This window comes from Gavia stellata, chromosome 6, assembly GCF_030936135.1.
Source record: "Gavia stellata isolate bGavSte3 chromosome 6, bGavSte3.hap2, whole genome shotgun sequence".
Classification (NCBI taxonomy): domain Eukaryota; kingdom Metazoa; phylum Chordata; class Aves; order Gaviiformes; family Gaviidae; genus Gavia; species Gavia stellata.
The window spans coordinates 34,817,768-34,843,499 of record NC_082599.1 but is presented as its reverse complement, the minus strand read 5'-3'; the positions used below and the strand labels follow the sequence as shown (position 1 = coordinate 34,843,499).

Below are 25,732 nucleotides of genomic sequence, written 5' to 3'. Positions count from 1 at the left end.
TAATTCTCTTCATTAAGGTCAGTACGCGTTTGTATCACTGCAGATGCAACCTCTTCATGGCAGCCATCATAGGGTGTAAAAACCTGGGGTCCACTAATTCTGCTTCCCAGCATATATGCAGATTTCACTTTGCATGGTGAAGTGGTCTACAGTTATTGTATACTTAGCTTAAAGACTTGCAGGGAGGGAAATGAAAGGTACATGAACATCTGCTGGATTTTTGATTGTTCTCATAAATTATGAGTTGGGAAGCCATTTCCAAGGTGTCAACAGCATGCTATGTAAATGCATCTGCTAGTCCGTGGGGTAGATTTACTGCCTTGTAATAATAACCTCAGTGTCCCTTGCCAATTGCAATTAATATTTATAAGGAAAAAAATTTTAAAAGCACACAAAAAAAAGAGAATCAGCATACCCCTTTGACTTGAGAAGCATCTGTAGCAAGCCGAGTTAGCAGAACACCAACAGCATTTTTCTGGTCATCATACCATCCAACCTCCTGCAAGAAAAGACACTAATTTTTGTTTCCAAAAATTACGTGTTCTTACCATATTTCAGATTTATCAGGATTACTAATAAAATGAGTAAACACTTCCAGTTCAGGTAGCATACGGGGAAATGGAAGTACAAGTCGTGATGGTTAAATGCAATATTCTTCCTCTGTAGTTAGCATCTTCCAAGTAAGCCAAAAGTAAAAGCTTAGAAAGTATTATTCTGTTGTGAATTATCTGATTGTTTGCAATCAAAGTGTTTTTAGCTGGGATGTACTTCTGAATGTGCCTATTTAGAAACTTACTATAAACCCCTTTTACTCAGTCCTTCCTTGGGCCTAAAGACGTTAATATTCTCTTTTTACAAGTTACCTATTCCATTCACTATAGAAGAGCAATTGCTCATTTATATTTGTACATACAGAAAGGAAATGAGGCCTTTTTACTTCCAAAGGCTATGGCAGGTTTTTTTTTTAAATTACTAATTTTCCCTCTCCTAGTCCCTTTCAGATGTTTCTATGAACACACAGGTTCTTGTCCCCAATGGGTGTGTGGGGTGCCAAGTTATGCGTTCTCAAAACTTCTATGCAAGTAACATGAAATTGCAGAAATTAACTGGAAGGGTTTAATGTAAGTAACTTTATTCTTCTCATGGGTAATTCTTGATGCAATAGGGCAATTTGAATTTTTTGCAGTAAAAAAATTATCAATTGTCTACTTGCTATGGATTGCAGTATGTAGATTTAAATTTAAATAACTAAACAGATTAGACTTAAATCTATATATTACATACTTGCATCATGACCACCCAAGCAAGGGGAGATTAAACCTTTTTGGTCATCCTTGTACACACAGACAGCTGCAAACCATTTGCATATTAACATGTCAGAAGTGTGCACATTTGCAATGACAGCTCTTCAAAATTAGGCTCAGTGCTGCTACTGCAAATAGTCAAATTGCACACGGATTAGGAGATTTTCAGAAAAGTTGTACTTTTTCCTAAGATAGTGGTAGAAGAGACATGTTTGTTTTCTTTTCTCCAGACCACACAATTAAAACCCAATGTGTACCTTGTAACAGTCTGCAAAAGCCATCTGGCTCTCATGATACCCTAGCTGCATAATTCATACCTGGTGAAGTAATGCTCTGAAGGACAAAGAGCGCAGTCTCATGGTTAGTATTTCCCCAGATTTCCCAAACATGAACCCCTGAGGGAGGAAAGATAGTCACGTTTTCTCATCTGATGCTTTAACTCTGTTTATAAAGCTGCACAACAAAAGCAATGACATAAAAACCCTACAACTCTCTCTCTCTATATAAGCCTTGGGAAAAGCACCATTCACATTCCTGGAACCTGCAACTCTATTTTCCCACAGAATGGAGGCAACATGGCAAAGAAGGCAGGAGCTTGGTTGTAATGCCTTATTTGTATACCCCAGCACTAAAAGATTAATCAGCCTATCTAGTCGTTGGCCTCCCTACTCTGACTGCTACCAGAGACATTCGCTCACAGCAGACATACCTGTGGATTTTATGGTATGGACATCAACGTGCAGTAATTGTTTCCTGCAGGCTGTGGAGCAGTCGTAAGAGGACAGCAAACGATGGAGTTTGCTTGATGGTATGCAAAACACCGTCTGCTATGGGAAGAGTCTATTTTATACTTACTTTGGCAAGACCCTATAGATTGTCAGTGAGAAACGTCAGTCTTAACTTTGACTTTTAAGGCCGGACCATCAACTTTTTTTTCAATCATGCTGAATCCACATTGCCTTCAGTGGCTTCTTTAAACCAACAGCAAATATGGACATACGTCTTTAAGTAAACACATCCGTAAAAACCCACATATCTCAGGAAGAACCCTGGCACTTCTGCGTGTTTTTGTAAGCTCTGATGGGTGTTTTGCTTCTCAGACTGCATTGATAGAGTTACACCTGCAGCCTGCTGGGGAGTTAAGAACTTCTAACATTTCAGTGTAGTGACACTTACTTGGATTATATATGCTGCTAAGGTAATCACTCCAAGTAAAAGAAACATTAAAGAAAGCACCAAAGTGTTTTTATTCCTCTTTTCTGGATCTGTTTCTTGAAAAGCCTATGCAAGAAAAAAAAATACAAAAATGAGTACGTAGACTATGAGTGCCAGTTAACATAAACCAGCCTTCATCAAGAAACTTGTCTACTTCAATTTCTCTTAGCAAGTATCCTGGATCCTGAAATCAGTCTGCAGTCAACTTTCTGTTGAGGGCCAGAAGACAGTCCAGCTTTCCATTTAACCTACACCTCGCTAATCTGTTCCCCCAGTTCCAACTATCGTTCCTCCTTTCCTTTGCTAGTCAGATGCAGTTCCACCAGGCTCTGCCTCTAGAGGGTCACTTCACCAACATTTATCCATTTTTCATTGGATTCATTTATACAGGTGAATCCCACCCAGAGTCTTACATAGAGAGAACTGGCTGAGCATGAGGCAGGCAACATGAGGACTGCAACATCCATTTGCAAAAAACCACTCCAAAACAAACCAACCAAACAAAACCTTACCCCAATGATTTTTCCAAATATAACAGCGAATGCAGGGTGGACCCCACCTGAGACAGCAGCAGCAATCACTCCCAGCAATACATACAGCCACTCGGGTTTGTTCAGAGCCAGGATTCTTGAATAAGGCACAGCAGGGAGGTTTTCTTCCTACAGGAAAGGGAAAGCTGCAAGTTTTCCTTGGAAGGTTGCAGAACATGAAATTCCCCAGACAGTGGGTGTTCATTAGGCTTTGAGTAGTGAACTGTCTTGGTAAACTGCTGAAAGCCCTCTCTGTGCACTCGGACTGAGCAAACATGCCGGATATCTGCAGCTTTGCTGTTTCATATCCTAGAACTTCAACTGCACTGTAAAAAGTTTGGAAGCAAAAAACTTAACAAAAGGCTAAGTCATGAGGGGAGAAGGGCCAGGACAGTTCATTGAAGGTCAGATGGGACTGGTCACCATGAATGGCAACTAACACTTGAATCTTTCTGTAAAGAACTAAAAAGTCTCACTGTTGAGAGCACAGAAAAGATCCCTTTGGTTCAGCTACATGCTAGTGGGCTGGCAGTAATACAATTGGGCAGAGAGGTCATCTTTCTTTTTTGCAAACTATAGCCTATGCATCATTACCAAAAGCATGAAAGAGGCATATATAACAGACAGTCAGCCTGCATCTCCTTTGAAAGCACAAAAAAATGCCCTGTTCTGCTTTACTAATTTATTCAAGTGCCTATGCCTCCACAGGGGGAGTTCTGGAAAAGCAAAAGATGAAAACATTCAAAACGAGACAAAAATACTAGGCAGGGTTACAAGTAAGTTGCTCCTGCTTCCTGGTTATTTTATCCCATGTTTTGGATGCTGAATAAGGGTGGCTAAGCCTCAACTAGAAAAGGGGGCTGAGCTTTCAGAAATAATTACAACTGCTTGATTTCTTAATTTTTTGTGAATGTGATGAATACTGAAGTCTTGAGCATGAACACCCACTACTTCCTCTGAGGTCTTAAGCAGTATTAATACACAAAAAGCATCTTTTGAAGTTGCATAACTTTTTTGTGATAATAGCAATGGATCCAGCTCCTTCATACTGTTTGAAATATGTATTAGCTGGAAGCTATATTTTAGTGAGAAGGAATATCGATAGATACAAATTACACTAAGGTCTCTGTAAGTATTTTAAATAATCAGATGCTGTATTACAGAGGAGATCCTAACTTCTATAGATTTAAAAAGATCCATGGTTTTACTGCAGAATTTACATTTTATTTCTTCACTTCAAGGGTCCTGAAATCAGGTAAAAAAACCACCCCAAACACAAAAAACACTAAACAACTCTTCCAATAGATGTAATGCAAAAAATGCTGTAGTTCAAGCAGTACAAAATAGGAAAAAACAAAATCAAGTTTCTATTTAGCTGCCTACCCAAAGTCTGATCCAGAGTCCACTAGAGAGAGAGAGAGAGAGAGAGAGAGAAAGAAATCCTGCAAATGAAATCTCACAATTTGTTTTAATTAGACAGAATTAAAAAACATCAGTAACACTGAAATAATACGCTTAATTTTATGAAACATAACAAATCAACAGCACAAGTTTTTTGCAGCTCCACACTAAGTCAGTGTTAAAATGAAGTTTTTGGTAAGACATACACAATTGTCCCCACATTCCTAGGACAAATACTCAGCCTGGTGAGTACTGACTGTAATAGCACCAGAGTAAAGGTTGCATGGCAGCCAGATATCTAAAAGTAATTAAAATTATGTACTCTGTGTTGATGCTTACATGTTATCACTAAAATTATAAACTAAAGTTTTAATACCAACCTCCAGCTCTTTTTTTTTCTTTTCTCCAGAGGACTTTTTCTTAGAAGAGCACCTCTTGCTTTTATATCTGCTGGATCTTCTTTGAATGCTGCCTCTCCCAGAGATCACCAATTCTTCAAAATGATCTTGAAGAGTCAGCTCCTCCACAAGATAATTTCTGTCATTTTCCTCATATTCCTCATCCTCTCTGTCTTCACTTTCTTCTGATGTCCCATTATCTTGAACATTATTGCTACAACCCTAGTGAGAATTCAGGATGTACAATCACAAGACATTTTGAGCGGGAGAAGAAAGAGTAAAACTTTTCTCTCATGAGTATGGCTGTTTCAATCATGTGATCACTGTTGCCTATAGGCAACATATATTTCAGTCTGAAATAGCAGAGCAGGAGACTATGTGGTCCTGATTCCCCCTCCCCCCCCTTTTCTCTTTTTCTTTAAGCAGTCTATGGAATCCACCTGGAATCTAACAGTTCTGAGGTTATGCCATAATTATGTAGTCTGTGCCTTCAACTCAGTTATGTTTTTGACATATTGGATTGTATAAATGTGAAACACTTATGGGTAAAACCCCTAAGAATTCCAAGCCTGTGTCTGTGCCCAGACTAGAGTGACTGAGCAGTTGCCAGCTGGACAACATGCAGGAACTACAGAGAGAAAATAGCTCCACATAACCAGCATTTCACAACTTTGTGAAATGGAGAAAGAAAATAAATAAATTTGCCCTTACCTGCTGCATTACAAGAGAATAGTAGACTCCCTTCTGCGACATGAGTTCACTGTGTGTTCCTTGTTCAACGACGACACCTTTCTCAAATCCAGCAATAGTGTCAGCAGTCCTGATGGTCGACAGTCTGTGAGCAATCACAATGGTGGTACGTCCAGTCCGAGCCTTACAGAAAAACAACAAAGCAATTTACATTAAAATGTGCAAGAAAACAGCATATAAAGTTATTTCAGGCATTTATATTATAAAATAAACCCAAACTTTAAAAAGAATACTTTCTATTAAAAGCAAAGATTTTTTTCCTGGATTCATGTCTCTTGTTTAATAGTTTAAGGACACTTTCACTTGCCTAATTCAGGCAGGGAAAACCACATTAATCTTATTAGACAGTGAAGGCAGGTATTAAAGGCTATAATTAAGGTTATTTGACTTTTTACCAAACTTGAACTGTCTGAGTTAAAGTTACCCATAAAGTGTTTCCATGTGTATGCACACATAGGAGGGAAATGGAGTGAGAATAGTTAGATCTTTCTCAAAATAAAGCTAGGATAGCTAGTATATAAACAAAGGATATTTTCTTTATATACCGCTCATGCATATTTTTGGAAGTATAATATAAACATGTCTTCTGACAAGACTTTGCAGGAAAACATACAGGAGTGGAGCACATCTGGGGTCACAAATGGTTTTAGCCACTGCCTAAAGCTCTCTCCCAGTCTTTTGAAATAAGCTACAACTCAAATTGTCAACTAATACGCAGGGGCCTGCTGGGATTTGGCAGCGAGAGCTGCCGACGCCTCAGCTGCAGGTTACATGCTCCATCCCTCTCCAGCTCCCGCATGCAGACCAGTGGCACGCAGAGTCCCCATGCAGCAAATGAGCACACACCAGCTTGCAGCTGCTGGAGAGAGCGGCTTCCCTCCTTGCTGATGCCTGGAGCAGACGGTGGCTTGGGGACAGTAGAAGAAATCCAAGGGGCCTCACGCAACAAGTGTTCTGCAGTCAAGGAGCCTGCTGGAAGCTAATTGCTACAGAAGTTGTACAGCGTATGGGCACAGGAACAGGGGCATGGAGAAGACGACAGTTTCAGTAGATGAATGCTTCCATGGAGATTTGGATTATTCCCCCACACCTGCCATCAAGTTCTCACAGATCTGAGTCACGCAAAGCCTGTCACAGGAGGTTGTCTCAGTGCAATTTTCATACCTGTGCCCTAACATGCAGAGGTGCAGAGCCTTCACCACTGCAGCTAGGAGCTGTGATCAGCACAAGCAAAATGCTTTAGGAGATGCAAAGTTATCTGAAAAACATCAGACTATAAGCATCTGTATATGACTGCTCAGGAACAGTGTGCATTTGTGAGATTGGTATCTCTGCTCCTCAGCTGCAACAATAATGAACGAGATTAGCACCACTTTTTCCACTCAGGGATGTTGAGAAGAAATCTGTAAATCCCATTTGGAGACTACGTTGATGCACATTAAAAAGCTGTGAAAAGATGAATAAGTTATGATTCAGGGCTCATTTGGGTGTGTTCTGGGAACATGCTGAAGGATGAGGAAGAGTATATAGAACAGTCCACTTAACTGAGCGATCTCCCTCTATGTTATGCACTAAATGAAGCAATAAGCTTCTGGAAAAGGTTAGTATTTGATCATGAAATTAAAAAGCATGCAGAAGAGGGCTAAATTATGGCTGAAATGGCAATCTTTTAGTGCTTAACTTTGCCACAATAGTATAATTTATATACAAATTATATTAGATGAATATTATTTTTGCTTCCACAGGTCACCTCAATACTAATAATATCAGTATAATCATGTGAATATAACCAACAGCTACATTTTACCTCAGATTTAAACTGACTGTCAGTGAAGGTGATAAATTCTGTATTTCCCTTGAACCATACTTGTAGCTCATATCTCTCTGTTCATAAGTACTGAAAGGCAGAATTTTTCACTTAACTTTTAAAAATACATTAAAGTAAATATTAGATAAATGAAACAACATTCCAGCCCAACCATGAATTTCTGTTTTAGTCAAAGCCTCCAGGCTCCACTAGATCCTGGTGGAAATTGCTGACAAAGGAGGGCTGAGAGGAAGGGACTGTGAGCTGGTGGGACAGATGCACGGGTACAAGCTCTGACAGCTCTGCTCTACAATAGTGCCCACCCTAGAGCTGTGGGGCTGATAAAAAGAAAACCAGATGAGCGGGGCAGAGACTCAGTATTTGTAACTGGCTCTGCTTTTTGTTCTGTGCAGGGTTTGATTTGCTTTCAGTCTGTAAAGAAAGAAAAGGGCTAAATCCCAAGGCTTTCTGAAAATTATGAAGCAACTGTTCAGTGAAGAACACTAGGAATATCGTACTACACATTTCTATTAATCTACCTGAAAAAGGCCATTCAGTCCTCACACCTTGCCTTGATAAGATGCCATCCATATTTCACCAGAGAATGAACAATTGTGATTTGAGGAAGGGAGTGCAGAAGACCTAAGTTACAGTTACACATGAGTGTAAGTGACTTGGTAATTAGTAATAACACTAAAAAAACCCAGAGAGACATGATTCCCAAGTAAAATTTTGTTCATTTAAACTCCCTGTTAAAACACTGAAATTGAAACATCCATCCAAATTTTATTTTCTAGTGTTCTTATTCCATTGGAAACCTGTGCTGAAAATTGTATGTTAATTTTTCTTAAGTACTGTTGCACTTTTTCATGGTGACTGACAGCTTCAGTAACATGACTCCTACCTTATTGAGACCTGCTTGAGCTATGGATTCACTCTGAGTATCTAGTGCAGAGGTAGCTTCATCCAGAAGAAGAATCTTGGGATTTCTTGCCAGGGCACGAGCAATAGCTATTCGCTGCTTCTGTCCCCCACTCAGCTGAGCCCCTCTTTCGCCTACCATGGTGTTAAATTTCTGAGAAAGGAGAAAAACCAGAGGTTGTGGAATGTCTCAAATGAAATCCTTGCTTCTCTGTGCAATCGTAAGTACTCAGCTTCTAGACAAGAGGCAGCTTTATCCAGGTGACTTGAGCATGGGCAGAGAAAACATGCAACTATGTCCATCCGTCTAGCCCTTAGCCAAGCCCTCCTACACCCATTACATACTTTACATGCCTAACTTTGAACTTACGGTTCCTTAAAGTCTTGATTTTTACTGCTTGCTCAGAGAGTGCTCCAAACCCTAGGTTTTCTCAAGACAAGCCCATAAAAGACATTTCTGGATTTACTGAGGACTGCCTACATTTCCAACAGGGCTGGGATCATAGGGACCCACCAGGACCTCTAATGTTGCCCCCCTGAACCTGAGACACTCCCCTTGGAGTTATGGCTCGGTTCCTACTGACTGTGTCACTCACTCCAAAGTGACAAGTCTCAAAGTCTACTGTAGTCTTTTATTATATAGCTGTTTAAGAGTAAATATGATCAAATAACTCTTCCTGAGAAGAAGAAACCTTGGAACAGACTAACACACTAGATATGGCACGTGTGTGAGAGATGGGGGTTGAGGTCTTTGCAGTAGTAGAAGAATTTGAAATCAAATCTCAGGTGGACAGTTTTTCCACATGTTTTTAACTGCAGCACCAAAAGGAAGGACATATCATCCACTCCTGAAGATGTGTTTTGAATAACTGATCTCACTTCCTGCCCCCACCCTGAAAGGAGTAATGCACCTACTGCAAGGAGAGGGCTCTAAGCTGTGAATCTCAGGCAGAGGGAGAGCTCAAGCTTCCAGCTGCTAAAAATGGCCTTGGTTCAGGGCATACTTATTTACTTCCACCCTCCATTTCCTATTGAATGTGCGGACAGCTCCTGACAAAGGATTTTGGATTTCTGGATCTTCTCTTTAAAAGCTCAACTCTTCCCATGCCTCATGAGATGGGTAGTGATGGTAATACAGCTGTGAAGCTTCGTTTCTCCTGAGTTGAGGCATTGACATTTTTTCCAGACTTAGGCACAAATCCTGCAAGGGCAACCAAACAAAGGCAAGATATCTAGTCCAGAAAGTCCCTGAACTGAAAGCTGCTGGAGGCTTTAGGAGTATTTTGGGAAGTTGTAGTAGAACTTAAATTCCCATGCTCTCCCTCTCAGAAAGAGGACACCAGCCTAAATGGACCTTTAGTTCTTACACTCAAACCAAGTTCATGAACTCACATCAGGCAGTCTAGATATGAAGTCAAAAGCATTGGCTTCCTTGGCTGCTTGCTCAATTTCAGCATCAGAAATATCTTCTCGGCCATAACGAATGTTCTCTGCTATTGTTGTTGCAAACAAAACAGGCTCCTGGCTCACAATACCGATATTTTCTCTTAGCCACTTTACATTAAGTGTCCGAATATCCCGACCATCTAAGGTAATCTGAGAGGAAAAGTGTGTGTCAAAGTTGAGGAAATGTATTCTGTTAATAATAAATCAATTACTATTACTTAAGTATCAGCTACAAGGACATTGTTTTTAGTGGAAAAGTATATTGGGGGAGAAGTTCAACTGTATTTTTTCCATCCACTGCACAAGCTAGAAAATGGTGAGGAACAGCATAAACAGGGAAGATATCAGGGTTTTTGTTTTTTCCTTCAATAACCATGGATACTTTTTACCCTGTTCTCATGCCCCTGTGCCAGTTTGCTGCTCTCAGTTGTGGCTACACAATTACACAGCCTCCGTGGCTGCGCTTTATACCAGATCAAAGAGATAATCCAAGATGACTAAAAAGGAAGGGAAAGTTAATTTTAACCTAGATCATTTGCAATGTGGTCCCTGACCACATTGACACCCTGAACACTGACATTAGCACAGGAGAGGAACAGCAAACTGAGGCATAGGGGCAGGGATGAACAGCCACAGAAACAATAAATTTAAGAAACAACTGTGTTGATAATAGATAGCCACCTTGATACACTATGTAGTGATAGTTCACTGTTTAATATTTGTAATGCTTATCTAGTTCCAACTAGCATTAACAACTAGGAAGTAACATTCTTCAAATATTAAGTAGAAGAAGAACATTTTCCTTACAAATTTATTGTTTATTTTCCTCCTTTTTTCCTTTGGAAATTTCTTATGAGAAGTATTTACCATTTACTGACTGGATCTAGTGTTTAGTGGTAGAGCAGATGTACAATGTGTAATGATGGAAACTTTTGCTGTAGGTTAAGTGATAAGGAAAAAAATGAGCCAAGACAACAACCATTTAAAATAGGAAGACTCCGTCCAGGTTTTAGTTTACATTCAATGAAAAGGAAGCAGAATACAACACAGCACTGTTTGCTTAGAAATGTTTTTTTAAGGAAAAGCCAATTGTTGATGAAAATAATTTTAAATTCAGATCATGCATCTATTCAAAGATTTGTGGTATTTACTGCTTCTGGCATAGTACTGCAAGGAGGAGAATAATGAAGTCAAGCCAACAGAAGAAGATAGTTCATTTGAAATTTAAATTGTGGAAATACTGAACTATGCAGAGATATGCTCAAATTCAATAAAAATAAAAATCAAGGTTCAGTCAATATGGGGAAACTCATGCTTATCCTAACAGCTCTCAGTTTTTACAGTTCAGTTGCAGGCACTCACTTCTCCCTGGACAGGATCGTAGAATCTCTGCAGCAACTGAACTGTAGTGCTTTTTCCACAGCCACTGGCACCAACTAAAGCAATGGTCTTCCCAGGTTGAACTTTCAAGTTTAGACCTTTGAGGATCTGGAAGTAAAAAAAAAACAACCCAAAACAAACTATATCTTAGTCTGACAAGTTTAATTTGAGAACAGTCTGTCAAAGTAACTAGTGATAATCAAGGCAGTAGTAAGGAGCGCAGTCTGAAAGTATGGCAATATTTGTAAGTTAATTGTAACTGGGAATATTCTGGGGCACTGATATGAAAGAGCCTGCAGCTACGTTTGCGAAATGTATTAGCCTTTCAAACAGGATGGCTACATGCAACCTGCCTTTTGGGAAAGGTCCCTGGATCTTTCTGGCTACCAAACCAAGCCTGGGAATTATTTGAGAAGATTGATAACTGGAACAGGCCAAGTGCATGCCAAGAAACATTTTAGAGTTCCCTTGCATAGCCCATTGCATTCCAGTGCCTGGGAAAATTCCCCAGCACATGCAAACCAACTAATATAGACACAGCCACAGTATTCTAACCTTGATAGCTTATTTTCTCCAATTTGTGTGATCTGGTAGGAGGCTCAGGGTCTTATGTTCTCCTGCTATCCTCCATTTTCCAGTGCTTAGACAATGGCATAACACTTAGTGATGAATCTCACAGAAAAATATTTCTAAGGTGCTAAACATTATTGGTGAGAAACAAGCCTGCTTTCTTCTATTTTTAGACTATAAATGGCTGTTTTGACAAGGTAACTGCTGGAAAGCCCTTAATAAATCCCAATCCTTATTGTTAACACCTTCAGCAACCTGGGGAGTAGTTACAGATCAATATCTTTGCTGCAATGTTCACATTTAGGAACATTTTACCTCAAAAGATGTCCATGTCATCCATATGAGTAATGCTGTGTAGTTGCCAAAATATTTGGCTGCTATGGGAACTCTTCTTGTTTATACCAGGCTCATTTGTAATTTTGCCTACACATGTTTTTGCAATGAGAGATTAAAATAGTTGCAATATTGCTCTCCTCTCCCTGTGTTAGATCCAGCAGGGTTTGTATCTCCAAGAAGCTGATATCCTGGTGCCTACGTTATCAAGTAAGAACTATATTCTGGATACCATAATTTCTCCAGATGCAAATAGTCACAACCACTTAATAGGCTATTTCTAACTCTCTTATCAGGCAAGGTGTTGTCAAGATTAAAAGTGACAATAACTAGACTCCTTAGATCTCTTCTATTTGGTTTAGCCTGAACAGGAGAGATTACACTGTATTGCATCAACTGCTTGAGAGATTGTGGATAACTTCTACACATCTTTGTGATTCCTTTTGGCTCTGTTAAATAACATTGATACTCTTAGTAGGGAGAGCTGCTGACTCAGTAGATTTGGGAAGGACAACAAAATGTTTCTTTTTTCCCCTCCCATTTAGCATGCAGACCCATAACATAGCTCATCAGCCTGAATAGCATTTTTAGGAAGAAGGATGAAGAGTCTGCTCTGTCACTTCTGATTTCTGAGCCAAGAGAGAACGAAGATGCATTGCACTGACTTCAGTTAGGCAGAAAGCCTAGCTCTGGGTCTGTCCTTTGGCAGCCCCAGTGTCCTGGAAACAGATTTGATGCACCATGGGACAGGCCTCAGATGGCTGAGGTGGGAAGAGCTATCTGAAGCAATAGCCATAGTGCTATGAACTTCCCCATTCTCACGCCTTAATTGGCATGCCCAGCTTTTAATTTTTGATGTTTGAAATATCTATTTCTACCTTTTTCTTCATCAAGTAAGAACAGCAGCAAATCCCTTTTCCTTTCACCTTTGTCAATGTCTTCAAAAGATTATAAACTGCTGAATATGGTAGAGAGGTCAAACCAACTGTATCACCACAAAAATAGATCACCATGACATGACGTACACAGCACTGCACAATGCAGTTACTAAAGGAAGTTCAACTGGCAAAGAATAGGGACATCTGTTTATTGAACAGCAGTTTTAACATCTGCCCAAAATAACATTTGACTTCCAAATGTATATTTAGGATAACATATTTCAATCCATTTGATGGCATAATCGTTGTAAAGCCTATCTCACAGGTCACTTTTCACATGGGATATCACAGCAACTCAGAACAAGCAAGGGACTGGAAAGAGCAAATTCCTGGTTTAACTGTGTAAGGTCTGGAAATTTTAATGACACATCTTAAAAAAAAACTTATTTGGTTTATCATAGCTTTTGTTGACAGAAATTCAGTCTAGAAGCAACACATTCTTCTTAGCTTTGTCCAGCACATGAGAATGGTGAGCAGGTAGCCAGTGGCAATAGTTCTAGAGCTTTGTCTTTCGACATTATTTTTTTCCCCCAGTAGTGCACAATCTCCCAAGATAAGAATACATTTTGCATTCAACAACAACAAGATTAGAGAAATAATATGGGCACAAGCTGCAGAATTTCAGTACAGTAGATTAATCTAAAATGAACACTTACTTCAACATCAGGTCTGGATGGGTAACTGAAATGGATGTTTCTGAATTCTATTTCTCCTATGAGCTTGTCTGGTTTGTAGCCTTCCTTAGAACTGCTATCTATGAGCCGTTTCTGGAAAGACGTTTTTAAAATATATTGCTGGTTATTACACTTTTGGAACTGCCATTTCAGCTGGATACACTGTTCTTGCCTTTACTTTCTTAGCTGCTAGTTTACACTGCAGCACACCATTGCAGAGCTGCTGCATTTTACTTGCAGGATGCTGAATGCAGGGGAACATCTAATTGTGAATCCTGCTTTGACAAATACAGCACATTTTCAAATGCAACAAAATCCACAGCAGAAAATCTGTAATTGCAGAACCTAACTATACTATCTTGCAGCCAAAACATGGCCCTCAGTTATCCGTATAGGAGGGTTTTATACTCACATCAAAAAGAACCATTTAGCCATTTCTGTATGAACTTTCTAGTCCTACTTGTTTAAAATATTTTACATACACAGATATCCAATTGCTGCATAACACAGCAAGATCAAGATAATGATAAAGTGGAAACCCTTTTTCATAGCAACATCAGCACTGTAGCTTTATATTATTATAGCTTTCAATAGCACTATTAATCCCCTCCCCACCAACTCCCCCCCCCCAAAAAAACCCAGCTCAGCTGAAATCGTGCATACATGCATTTTTAAAAAAATAGTATAGTGCCTTACTACTTTCCCTCTGCAGATGCAAGTCTAATATTAGAGAAGGACCTCATCCATGAATCTCAGATACACATGCCAGCTTTCCCAACATTCATTGTAACAACTAAAGAGGCAGTTTTCTTGGTATGAATGGAAATATTATGGGTTTCAGTGATAGGCAGCTATAGAGTTTACAGTTTAGGGACTTCTGAGTGCTTTTGTTATGTGTCTCAAGAAAAAAAAAACAACCAGAAACAAGGGAAAAAACACCTAAGTCTGGTTGAAAGGCTTCTTTTCTACTTAGACACTTACCTTATTGATAATCCGATATACTTCATAGGCAGCCCCACGTGCCTTAGCCACACTCTCCAGGTTGGGAGCCCCCTGGCCCAGGGAGAAGGCTCCGATGAGCACAGAGAAGAACACCTGCAGAAGACAGAGGGAAGCATCACAGTTGACAGTGATTACAGAGCCACCACTGCCTGGCTGTTAAATGCCCAAGTCTTTCTAGTGCACCCTTTCCAGGACAATTAAATACAAAAGTGAAAGTTGCAGTTCACAGTCGCTCGTGTCCACTCCTCATTTTCCAGGGGTGAATGGTAACTACTGACACATGCTTTAGTGGCATAATTGGCTTTTCTTTCTGATTCTTTTGCATTTTCTATCAGCTACAAGTAGAACAAATATCTTTCTCCATTGCTTTCCAGATGCTCCCAAAGTTAGAGGCTTGCAAAACTTAGTCCAGAATTTCTTAACTGAAATCCCACCTCTGGGACCAATGCACCACTAACTTGACATGCTATGAGGAACCACACTGGGGAGTCAGGACATCAGAAGTCACCGAGTATGAAAGTTAAGCACATAGCCAAACTTTTGACAGCAAGAAGATAGCGAAATATCCTGAAACCTCAAATACCAACTTAGACATATTGGTAACGTACAGTAAATGCTTGCAAGTAAACAACAACAAAATGCAGAAAAGACAGTGGCTAAATGAGATCTTGAGGACTTCCCAGTACGTGTTCAGCACACCAGTGGGATTTGTTAATCCTAGTGGCTAGGTAGAATTTTGCTGGCAGTCCAGGTTACTTGTCTTTGCTCCCTGACCTCCAGCTCTAGTTTGGTCGTCCTGCCCTACAATAGAGTCCAAAACAAGTGACGAAAGTAACGCTCTGCAGATATTTTTGCCTCTGAGTTTATTAGAGTGGGAATTCAAGATCCCCTGTTCAAACTTGTTATATCAAAAGCTAGGTAAGATGAATGCCTTCCTTTCAGTTCTTTTATACCAAGTGAGTCTCTAACAGCTAATTTAGAAAGCACTGGGCAGAAAACAGAAATAGTTATATATATGTCATAGTTTAGTCCCAACCGGCAACTAATCACCACACAGCTGCTCGCTCACTCCCCTTCCTCAGCTGGACAGGAGAGAGAAAATATGATGAAAGGCTCGTAGATCGAGACAAGGACATAAGGAGATCACTCACCAGTTACCATCATGGGCAAAACAGACTTGACTTGGGGAAGTTAGTTTAATTTATGACCAAAATCAGAGTAGGGTAATGAGAAAATAAAAACAAATCTTGAAAAACACCTTCCCCCCACCCCTCTGTTCTTCCCAGGCTCAACTTCATTCCCAATTTTCTCTACCTCTTCCTCCCGAGCGGCACAGGGGGATGGGGAATGGGGGTTGAGGTCAGTTCATCACACGTCGTTTCTGCCGCTCCTTCCTCCTCACACTCTTCCCCTGCTCCAGCGTGGGGTCTCTCCTAGGGGAGACAGTTCTCCACGAACTTCTCCAACGTGCATCCTTCCCACGGGCTACAGTTCTTCATGAACTGCTCCAGCGTGGGTCCTTTCCACAGGGTGCAGTCTTTCAGGAACAGACTGCTCCAGCGTGGGTCCCCCGTGGGGTCCCAAGTCCTGCCAGCAAACCTGCTCCAGCGTGGGCTCCTCTCTCCATGGGTCTACAGGTCCTGCCAGGAGTCTGCTCCAGCATGGGGTCCCTACAGGGTCACAGCCTCCTTGGGGCATCCACCTGCTCCTGCGTGGGGTCCTCCACGGGCTGCAGGTGGATATCTGCTCCACCGTGGACCTCCATGGGCTGCAGGGGACAGCCTGCCTCACCATGGTCTTCACCACGGGCTGCAGGGGAATCTGCTCCGGTGCCTGGAGCACCTCCTCCCCCTCCTTCTTCACTGACCTTGGTGTCTGCAGAGTTGTTTCACATATTCTCACTCCCCTCTTCTCTGGCTGCCGTTGTGCAGTTGTTTTTCCCCTTTCTTAAATATATTACCCCAGAGGTGCTACCACTACTGATGGGCTCAGTCTTGGCCAGCGACAGGTCCGTCTGGGAGCCGGCTGGCATTGGCTCTGTCTGACATAGGGGAAGTTTCTAGCAGCTTCTCACAGAAGCCACCCCTGTAGCCCCCCCCCCCCCCCCCCCCAAAACCTTGCCATGCAAACCCAATACAATATACCACTTACATAACTATTTTCTTGAAATTTCAGACTGTTTTTCAAAGCTGCATTGCTGTACTCACAATTAACACACGGCCAATGTCATAATTTTCCTCCTCAGCAGTGAGCTTGGTTCCATACCAAAATGCAAGTGCATAGGATCCAAAGATAAGAAATTGTGAAACACCTAGTGATGTGTTGGTGGTAATGGATTTTTTCACTCCAACACTTCTAGCCATCTCTAAGTTAGCATCATATCTGAAAGTGGATAAGGAAACCATTAATTTGACAGGTACCACATGCCATTCTGATTTATATTTCCCAGTGCCCTTTTTTAATTAGAAGGTTTTTTGCCATAAAAGCAATTCAAGTCTCACAAAGAGAATAAAGATATTTTTGATAAAGGACTAGCAGGGATGTAATTCCTTTGAATAAATCTGCTCTGACATACGCTGACAACATTCTCAAACTGCTATGGAAGACATGGAGAACAATTAGGTAGCATGACTTAGTTACCATGATGGAAGGCAAGATACCACTCTTGAGCCATTTGTTTGCACTAGTCCTAAAAGGAAACCTTGAAGAAGTTTTATCAACATTACCTGTCAAAGGTAAGGTTTAGTCTTCCACATTTAAAAAGGCTAAACAAAAAAACCACACAAAACAACCCCAGGCACTATGGATGAAGGCAGGTAAACAAGTAGAAGCCAGAGTTCCCTCTGACACCAGATTTGTTCTCTTACTGGCCATTCTGGGAAGTCAGGAATCTTTCCCTTAGATTAGTTTACTGATTAATATGGCAACATAGCAAACAAGTGAACACAGGAGACTACTATAAAGACTGATAAGTTCAGTGAAAGAATTATTTCTTCTAAGGATAGTTCATATTCATTCATCTATAGTTTCCGGCTAATAGCTTCCACTTACTCAAGCTCATTATGGAAAGTATAGCCCAGGAATAGTAATAATGTCTTTTTACTTGTCAGCGACGTTCTCAGCAGCTTGCACTTTTTCCTAATACATATTTTCTACACAAAACATCCCCATAGTAGGAAGACATGAAATTCAGTCAGCTGGGAAGGAATCTTAAAACAGTGTGCATTCATTTGTTCTTGTAAATTGCTTACATGCTACTGAAATATATTTAAATGTTTTGGCTTGGTTGTGTTCTTAAAACCAAGCCCTACCTTCAAGTCAGCAGCATCATAGGTCCTCCAGGGAAATGAGAACTAGATTTAAGCATTGTAACAAGTACACGTGATCACTTGACTACAGAGGAAGAGCCAAGCCACTGCCAGAAACAGAAGACGACTGAAGGTCCCTTGCAAGTGTAAACATTTGCTGTCAGTGGAGGCACTGTGTCGTGAAAGATTGCTTTTCCTAACTCTGAGGCCATCGTTCAAGAGCTGTGTAGGAGTCACAATCCACGGTTTGCAAATGCCCTAGTCAGTCCCTGGTAGCAGTTTGTCCCTAGTAGATGTTCCTAGGAGAGCCAACAGTTCCGTGCTTTTTTTGTGTGAAATGGAGAGGGAGCTGTGAAGAGGCTGACTGGTCAACTGTGGAGAAAAGAAAGTGTCTTACTGGCATGGAGTTACCTAGGTATCAATTATTTTGTCTCTAGACCTCAAAAAAAAAGAAGAAAAAGTAGTTTGAAGCAGCTCCTACCATTGGTTTTTCAGACACTGGTATTTGCAGGGACCAAGAAGAAGATGGGGGGAGGAGAGACAACTGATCTAGGCCATCTTAGGGTATTTTTGCCTTTACTGTGCAGGCAGGAAGGGTCTTATGTTGTTGCAACTTAAGGACAAATCCAGTAAGCAGAATACAGTGCTATAAGATAGTCAGAGCTCAGTCCTTGGAAGCAGACAGATGCAGGAACAGGCTATAGGACCCCGAGCTAAGGCTAACATCACCTTAAAAAATTTGCACAAGACCAGGGCAAATGTGGGAATTGAAAGGATAGAAGAGGTTCAAGTATCATATGGATCAGGTCTTTTGGTTTGCCTTTCCCAACTGCATGGTATTGATGATGCTCTGTATTTGTATACTGAATGTTATTGTTTATGATATGTGAATAAGTTTGTGGTCAGCCCTATCCACTTGACTTTTTACATGTGACTAGGGCCAACACTGGATTAGGTCAACTACTAGTGTTATGTGCAAATCATTAAAGTAATGAAAGCCAGTGATGCAATTTTACTTAAGGCTATTATCCAGTGAAGCTTAAAACATAAGCTCGTTAATCAAAGATCAGAACAGCAGTGCACATGTTCTAGAAGTTACGCAATTAATCACATGCTTTGCTGCATTTGGCTACTTGGTGAAGATAACCTCACCACTTTCACTTTAAATTCAACTTCAGATCTCAATCAGAAGAGAAATTTGAGTCTATGCTGCAGTGATAACACAAAATAGCTTGTATTCACTGACTAGGTCTATTTACACATTTTTAGTTCTAGGTGAGCTATCCACTTACAGAAGGATAAATGACACTAAAGAGATTCCCATTCCCCTGCCCCTCCAAAAAAACCCAAATCCACAAACCCAACCCACAGGCAAACTCCTTTTCCATATTTTAAATATAATTATTTCAAAACCTTACTTTGCTAATGCCTTCTGCTGTCCATTGAAAGCCACAACAGTCCTTATTGCTGTCAAGATTTCTTCTGCCACAGCTCCTGCTTTGGCATAAGCAGACAGCTCTTTAGCAGTAAGGGATGCCAGGAGCTGGAAAGTTGAGAAACAGATGTTATTGCAGCCTACTGAAAGGGTATACACACTGTATTGGTGAGTAAGAATGGTCAATGTTCAAGGCAGAAGATGAAGTTTAGGAAAGAGGGGATCAACTCCTCTCTGTGCCCTGAATTTCCCCAAAATTCAGCTCATTCTCTCATTGTGTTCTCATTACAGTGAAAGACTAGACAAGCATCAGATGAGCTTCGTGACTGACCCACTTTCCTCCCAAGCTGAGGACAGCCTATGAACTACACTATGATGTGTGTGGGGTCAGGGAGGTGTGCTGTAGCTGCTCCAAGGTGTGTCTGAGGTGTTTGGAAGCTAGAGCAAGGGTAGACATTGAAGTAAGCAAGGCAGTCACGTTACAGCTTCTTATGCTTTTCTTCCTAGCTTATTTGAAACTCTTTAAGTAAAAAACACCTTGGTATTATGTGTAAATAACTACTCAGGAATACAAGCAGTACCTGTTAATATGGCTCCAACAGATTACAAAGGGAAAAATGTTTTCCTGTCTGAAAAGGAACCCTCTCCAGATATTTCACTAATTTGTATCACTCCAGTCTGTGGTATCTGTATATACGGCCTAGCATCTACTCTTTACACAGCACGAAACTTGGTAAATTATTTGCAATAGATGTGGTATTGCATATGGGCAGATGGAAAGAGCTTGAAAGGTATTTGTGTTAAGAGGGAAGAGTGAATGGCATAAGCGTGTGCCTGGGCTTCCCCGGTGCTCTGCATGAGCAAATTGCTGTGCAAGGAAGATGCTCTGATGCAATTACCCTCCTGTCACATGGCACAAGGACAGAGTAGGCGGACAGAAGGAATATGACATGCAAGTACGTGCTTGGGAACCCAGAGAAGAGCTATAGGAGGAGCGGAAATCATGAAGTAAGCATGAGGCCAACCTCCCAACTTAGAAACCACACTAGGTTTCTCCCATTCTCTCCCCCTTTCCTGTGCATGAGAGTTGTAATGTTTTTCTGGTTTGCGTTGTTTATTAATCCCCACACACTTACAGTTGACCAAACTGCTGCTGATGCAGCAAGCAGAGGGCTGACTGACAAAATCACCAGTGTCAGCTTCCACCCGTAGATGAATCCTATGATAATCCCTGCCAGAAATGTGGCAAAAAACTGTACAAATATACAGATCTTGTCTCCGATGCCTTCATGGATGGTGCTGATGTCACTTTAAATAATAATAAAAAAAGATTTGTTAGCTTTGAATGCCTTTCATTCTAACCGCCTTCCCCTCCATTTCATGCTGTGTGGCCTAATGTCAGAAGCTTTGCCATTTCCTAACTGGCACAGGGAAATTTCTAACCACAGCTACTGAACGGTATCATTAGTCTCTTGGGTAGCCAAAACACAGCAGAAACCTCCTATTTTTTAGGACTCATTTTCTGTATTTTCCATCATTCTCTGCTGTTTCTATGCCCTGTCACTAGGTCATAGGTGACCTAGTTTCCTTATCCGGAACGCAAATGGAGTAGTACAACTAAACAGCCTTCTCACCTCCCATGACCATCGCCAAACGATTCCTTCCTCTCAGCTCTCTGAAGCATCTTATGTTCTTAATTTTGGCTACAGACTCAGAATGGAGACAACCCTTGATCTATCATTAAAAAAACATTATTTGGAAGAATCTCTGGTTTTCATACAAATTTCCTTCCCCATTTTCTCTTCCCAGCACATACAGGTATTAGAGCCGAGAGTGGTTTTATTAAAGCTTCTCTTACACCTTTCAGGACACATCTCTGTCCAAAGCTACCTCAAATTCCAGAAAAATTAAAAATCTGTGTTCATGCATATAGTCCCATTGCATCTTGGGGCGTACAGTCCTCATCCCTAAATCTATTTAAGTCTATGGAAAAGCTCCAAAGACTTTAACTGACTGGATGGAGTCCAGCCTGAGATCTGGCTGGATGTAAATACAAACTCATTTCCATTCAATGAAGTGTCAGAGCTTTCAGTCTTTGTAAACTAGCTGGAGACAGCATAGCTGTTTATCCAGTACTGTCTGCCACGTACTTCATGGACATTAGAAAGCCAACGTCAGGCATTTCACAGCAAAAACCCAAAAACCCTTCCAATGCATATATCACAGAAACTGCACAAGTGAAGCTGAAAAGGATAATGAATTTCTCTCTCAGAGCTGTAATATTTCACACTTTAGGGATGGTTGTTGGTTTTTTTTATTTAAACTCCCTATAGGCTATTCCATAGAAGATAAATGGCAGTCTTCTTTTAAACATCATACTTGGGGGGGTGGGGTGGGTCAAAAATGAAGAGAGCCCTCACTCCGTCAGTCTGGTGTTCAGCGTTCCTATCTGGGTAGTATCAAACCAAGCCATATCTTGATGGAGCACTGCAAAAAAGAACTTCTGCCGGATCCGTGCTGCCTGCCTCGTAGCAGCAATCAAAAACGTCGATACTTGGATGGTGCTGAGGACCAACAAAGCACAGCCAAGTCCCACGTAGTAGTAAGCAAACCTGTGATGAGGGAACAAAAGGCCATATGACCCTGCTGTATCTTGTGAGAGAAGTTAGACACACAAAGCAACAATTAGTCTTCATTTACCCCATCAAAGTAAATACCAAAGTCTGTGATACATTATTGGGAAGCCTTTTTGAGAAGGCAAACATTTGGCTTCTGCTCAAAGAGATAATACAGTAAGAGAAACCCCCCAATACCGTGTTAACAGAATAACTACAAAGATTCTTACTTAGTCATTTCAGCTTCTATATCTATGCTTGGAATTAATGGACAGCTGGAACTATTTACTGAAGTATCTGCGGGGGAAAAAAGTAGTAATATTTGTGAAAGTATTATATGTAGAAGATAAATCATGGCAATCTAGGGTCATCAGTTTGGGAATGTGTTCTATTTTGCAAGTGGGGTTTTGCAAAATACAAAATCATTTGGCAAATACACATTTATATTTTCTAGTAATTACAGTGCCTGATAACTGATGATACAGAAGGTGGTCATGCTCCTTACTATCTCCAAGTTGAAGTTCATTCATAAAGAGCACAGCCAATGCAACTGCTTTTGTCCTGTTCAAGCCATTAACGATTAAAACAATTGGGTCATTAGCAGCAAGATGGATTTTCCTCATTAAATATTTGTTCAGATGTGCACCAGTGCATTCTCGGGGGAAAAAAAAATCTTAGCCCCGGTAGCAAAACATAACTGGTATTTAGAGAAGCATAATTTTAACTTCTTACCTTCCGACACGTTTGATTTCACACCACTTAGCACAAAGCTGTTTGTCATCTCTCCAAAGACAATGATCATAAGTGGCAATCCAGTACCATTTGCAACAGCTGCAATCAAACCAACTACCATCAAAAGGACATCCACCTGATCAGCATAGCTAAACTATATGAGCATTAAAGAGAGAAAAAAAAACAAAACAGAGTGATGTTATACCTGACAGTTCATGTATTTGTTGCAGTACAGCAGACTTACAGAACATGCTTTATTTCTACCTATGTATTCTAAGCAGCAACAACACTCCAACTGAAGACAAACTCAGAACATAAGCATTTTGTAGTAGGTCCCATACATCTTTAAAACAGTATTCAGTAGGGCTGCTAAGGGAATATTGGCAGGACACATAGTTCTTCCACAACTCAGCAGGAGAAAAACCAAAGCGTATGTCCCGCATATTTCTAAGTGATGATCTTCTCTATACAATATATTGCATTTTGTGTTCCAGTAAGTCACTTATTTACTAAGATAATGCCTTTGAAATGTAAACAAGAGTGAGTTATCGACCAGCACCTGGATTATATCTACCAGTAGAAAATGTTTGCAGCAGAGATTGTATCTTAAGGCTTGTCACCCTTGAACATTTGTTTGGTTTAAAGAAGGATGTAAATTTAAACTGCCATAGCTATTCCTGGATGTGGTTAATCTGAAATCAGAACATTTTATTCCTGACTGTCCTAATCCTCTTCCAAAGTGTAAATGGACATGGAATAAACCAGAGAAGAATAAAAGTCCCCTTATTCCAGAACAAGCAAGTCCATGCGTAAGAGTTATTTGGGAATAGCAGTTGTACAGAAAACTGACACAAAACCGTACCACTGGTTCTCTCAGACAGCAGATCCCTCAGATGTCAAACACAGGATAAATCCTTTATAAATAGAGCCAAGGCAAGGGCCTGTGCAGTATATATGTCCTAGATCAGCTCAGCAGGGGTAAGCTTCATTCTCCAACAGCACTAAGGTTGAACTGCTTAAGCACTACCAATACACTGAGGTGGGAATCTGACCTAACAGGCCAAATTTTAAAGAGTCCTAACACCAGCAGTAGTATTTCATAGGTTTCAGGCTTCTTCTCCAGTTTTGATTGCCTATTTATTGCAATTCATAAACAAACAACTTACAATGACAAATAAAGAAAAGGAAATATAAAGCTGACCATCAAACTGGACACTAACCAATTCAAAAATGCCAACCACCTTTTTCTCTGGCTTCTCCTTTCCCTTCCTAGAGGAAAATACAAGACACTAATTAAGATGAGCTTTTTCTAGCAAAGCTGTATTAAACACCCCCCACGCCCCAAAACATCAGTGGCCAGTGTGTTAAGTTCAAAGAATACCTACGTCTTTCTCGTGGGCTTTAACTGGTCACTTTGTTCAAGATTTTCATCATGTTGGAAAGAAGGGTTGGCATATCCCTTGCTTGCAGATTCTGTGAAATGAAAACCAGGCTTTTTAACATAATATCCCATCTCTTGTACCAGTTTCTTGCAACACCCACTGCTGATTCTTTTGCATTAAAGTTTAAGACTAGTTTTTCCTCATGTTTGTGAAACAGCCTGGTGAATTTTTCTTGAAACTTTGTTTCAATTAGGTTCATCTTCTCTACTCCAGAAAAAAGCTTCCAGCTCAATTTCTGAGATGGAAGAAACTTCATTTTTACAATTAAAATGTATTTATCCAGAAAGGCTATCAAAGACTAAAAGCAAGACTTAATTAAATCTGCAAACACCTACACAACAGAATGCAAATGAGGAGAAGCCCTACTGAAATAACGTGGAATTGCTTATAGTGAAGGTTATAATTGCCAGAGGTAACACAGAATAGATGAGTTAACTGAAGATTCATGTCTTTGCCTGTAATAATTCATTATTTCTTTGTATGGCAGTAGTTGCCACATGTCCCACTTCTTTTGTGCTAGGGGCTTTAGAAATATAGACAAAAGAGAAACATAAGCTTTCTGGGGTACGATTCCTAAATCCATGAAATGAAAGGTAATAAATGGATGAAGAAACTGATGAGCAAGCACACTAGGGAGCCAGCTGTGAATCACATGGGGAGAAAAGGGCTCCACACAGCAGCCATCCCCAATTTGCATTTACCTTAACTACTGACTCACTATGAATAGACTTATCCACATACTGGTTTTAATGTCAGTCAGTCTATAAAGACTGGTTTAGACAACCATTCAAAGGCAATAACATGTTTCCACCTTACTGAGCTTATTTTCGGAGCATTTTCATGCTCAGCCTAGGACCCACCTAAATAGTTTTACCCATGTGAATGAATTTTGTTGAACTTGGTGGGATGACTCACGCACAAATATTTTCTAGGTGGTGGCTTTAGTTCACTGTAAACTCATTGTGTTATCTCCTATAAAACCACTAGAACAATCAGGAAAGACTTATAATGCACCTTTAGATTTGGAGCTGTGGAATATGTTAATCAAATACAGATACCACTTTCATGCACGAGGCTTACCAGCATCGGAGAGCTCCTTTTCTATGGAATTTACAAAACAATCTGTCATTGTTCTTCGTTGTTGTATGCTAATGAGATAAAAATCACATTAATCAAAACCTTAAAAAAGCAACAAAACATTTAGAAATAGTAAATACTTTAAGAGTTCACATTAAAATATTTGTGGATTTTTCTGTGACTCATTAATTACCTTTTGGTTGCAACATTGTCCTACATAAACAAAACGACTAAAAGCAATACGTAACAGCATGATAGAGAACTACTTTTAATGAGGTATTAAGAACAGTGCAAACAATGGAACCTAACTCCGTCGCCTGTTTTCGTAGTCTTTTATGCTAAATCTCTAGGTCATTCATATACAAGTTATTGTGGATGATCTATTACAGAATAGAGGATTTCCCTCATTATCTTGCATTTAATTAAAACTTACTGAACAGTCATAATACAGGTC

At 40.3% G+C, this 25,732-nt stretch overlaps 1 protein-coding gene across 1 annotated transcript in view; it reads right to left on the bottom strand.

Moving 5' to 3' along the window:
- Positions 1–25,330, bottom strand: part of ABCB5 (ATP binding cassette subfamily B member 5) — a 35,095-nt gene extending 9,765 nt beyond the window's left edge. Inside the window, exons 1-20 of the mRNA XM_059818828.1 lie at positions 25,282–25,330; positions 24,145–24,232; positions 23,980–24,028; positions 22,760–22,913; positions 22,258–22,324; positions 21,833–22,024; positions 20,549–20,720; positions 19,396–19,520; positions 16,877–17,051; positions 14,649–14,762; positions 13,650–13,760; positions 11,135–11,260; positions 9,719–9,922; positions 8,310–8,480; positions 5,560–5,721; positions 4,831–5,070; positions 3,032–3,178; positions 2,481–2,585; positions 1,622–1,699; positions 416–499 (exon numbers count right to left, since the gene is read on the bottom strand). Of these exons, the coding sequence (XP_059674811.1) occupies positions 416–499; positions 1,622–1,699; positions 2,481–2,585; positions 3,032–3,178; positions 4,831–5,070; positions 5,560–5,721; positions 8,310–8,480; positions 9,719–9,922; positions 11,135–11,260; positions 13,650–13,760; positions 14,649–14,762; positions 16,877–17,051; positions 19,396–19,520; positions 20,549–20,720; positions 21,833–22,024; positions 22,258–22,324; positions 22,760–22,913; positions 23,980–24,028; positions 24,145–24,232; positions 25,282–25,330 (2,613 nt within the window). The remainder of the gene's footprint in view (positions 1–415; positions 500–1,621; positions 1,700–2,480; positions 2,586–3,031; positions 3,179–4,830; positions 5,071–5,559; positions 5,722–8,309; positions 8,481–9,718; positions 9,923–11,134; positions 11,261–13,649; positions 13,761–14,648; positions 14,763–16,876; positions 17,052–19,395; positions 19,521–20,548; positions 20,721–21,832; positions 22,025–22,257; positions 22,325–22,759; positions 22,914–23,979; positions 24,029–24,144; positions 24,233–25,281) is intronic.
- Positions 25,331–25,732: the final 402 nt, after the last annotated feature.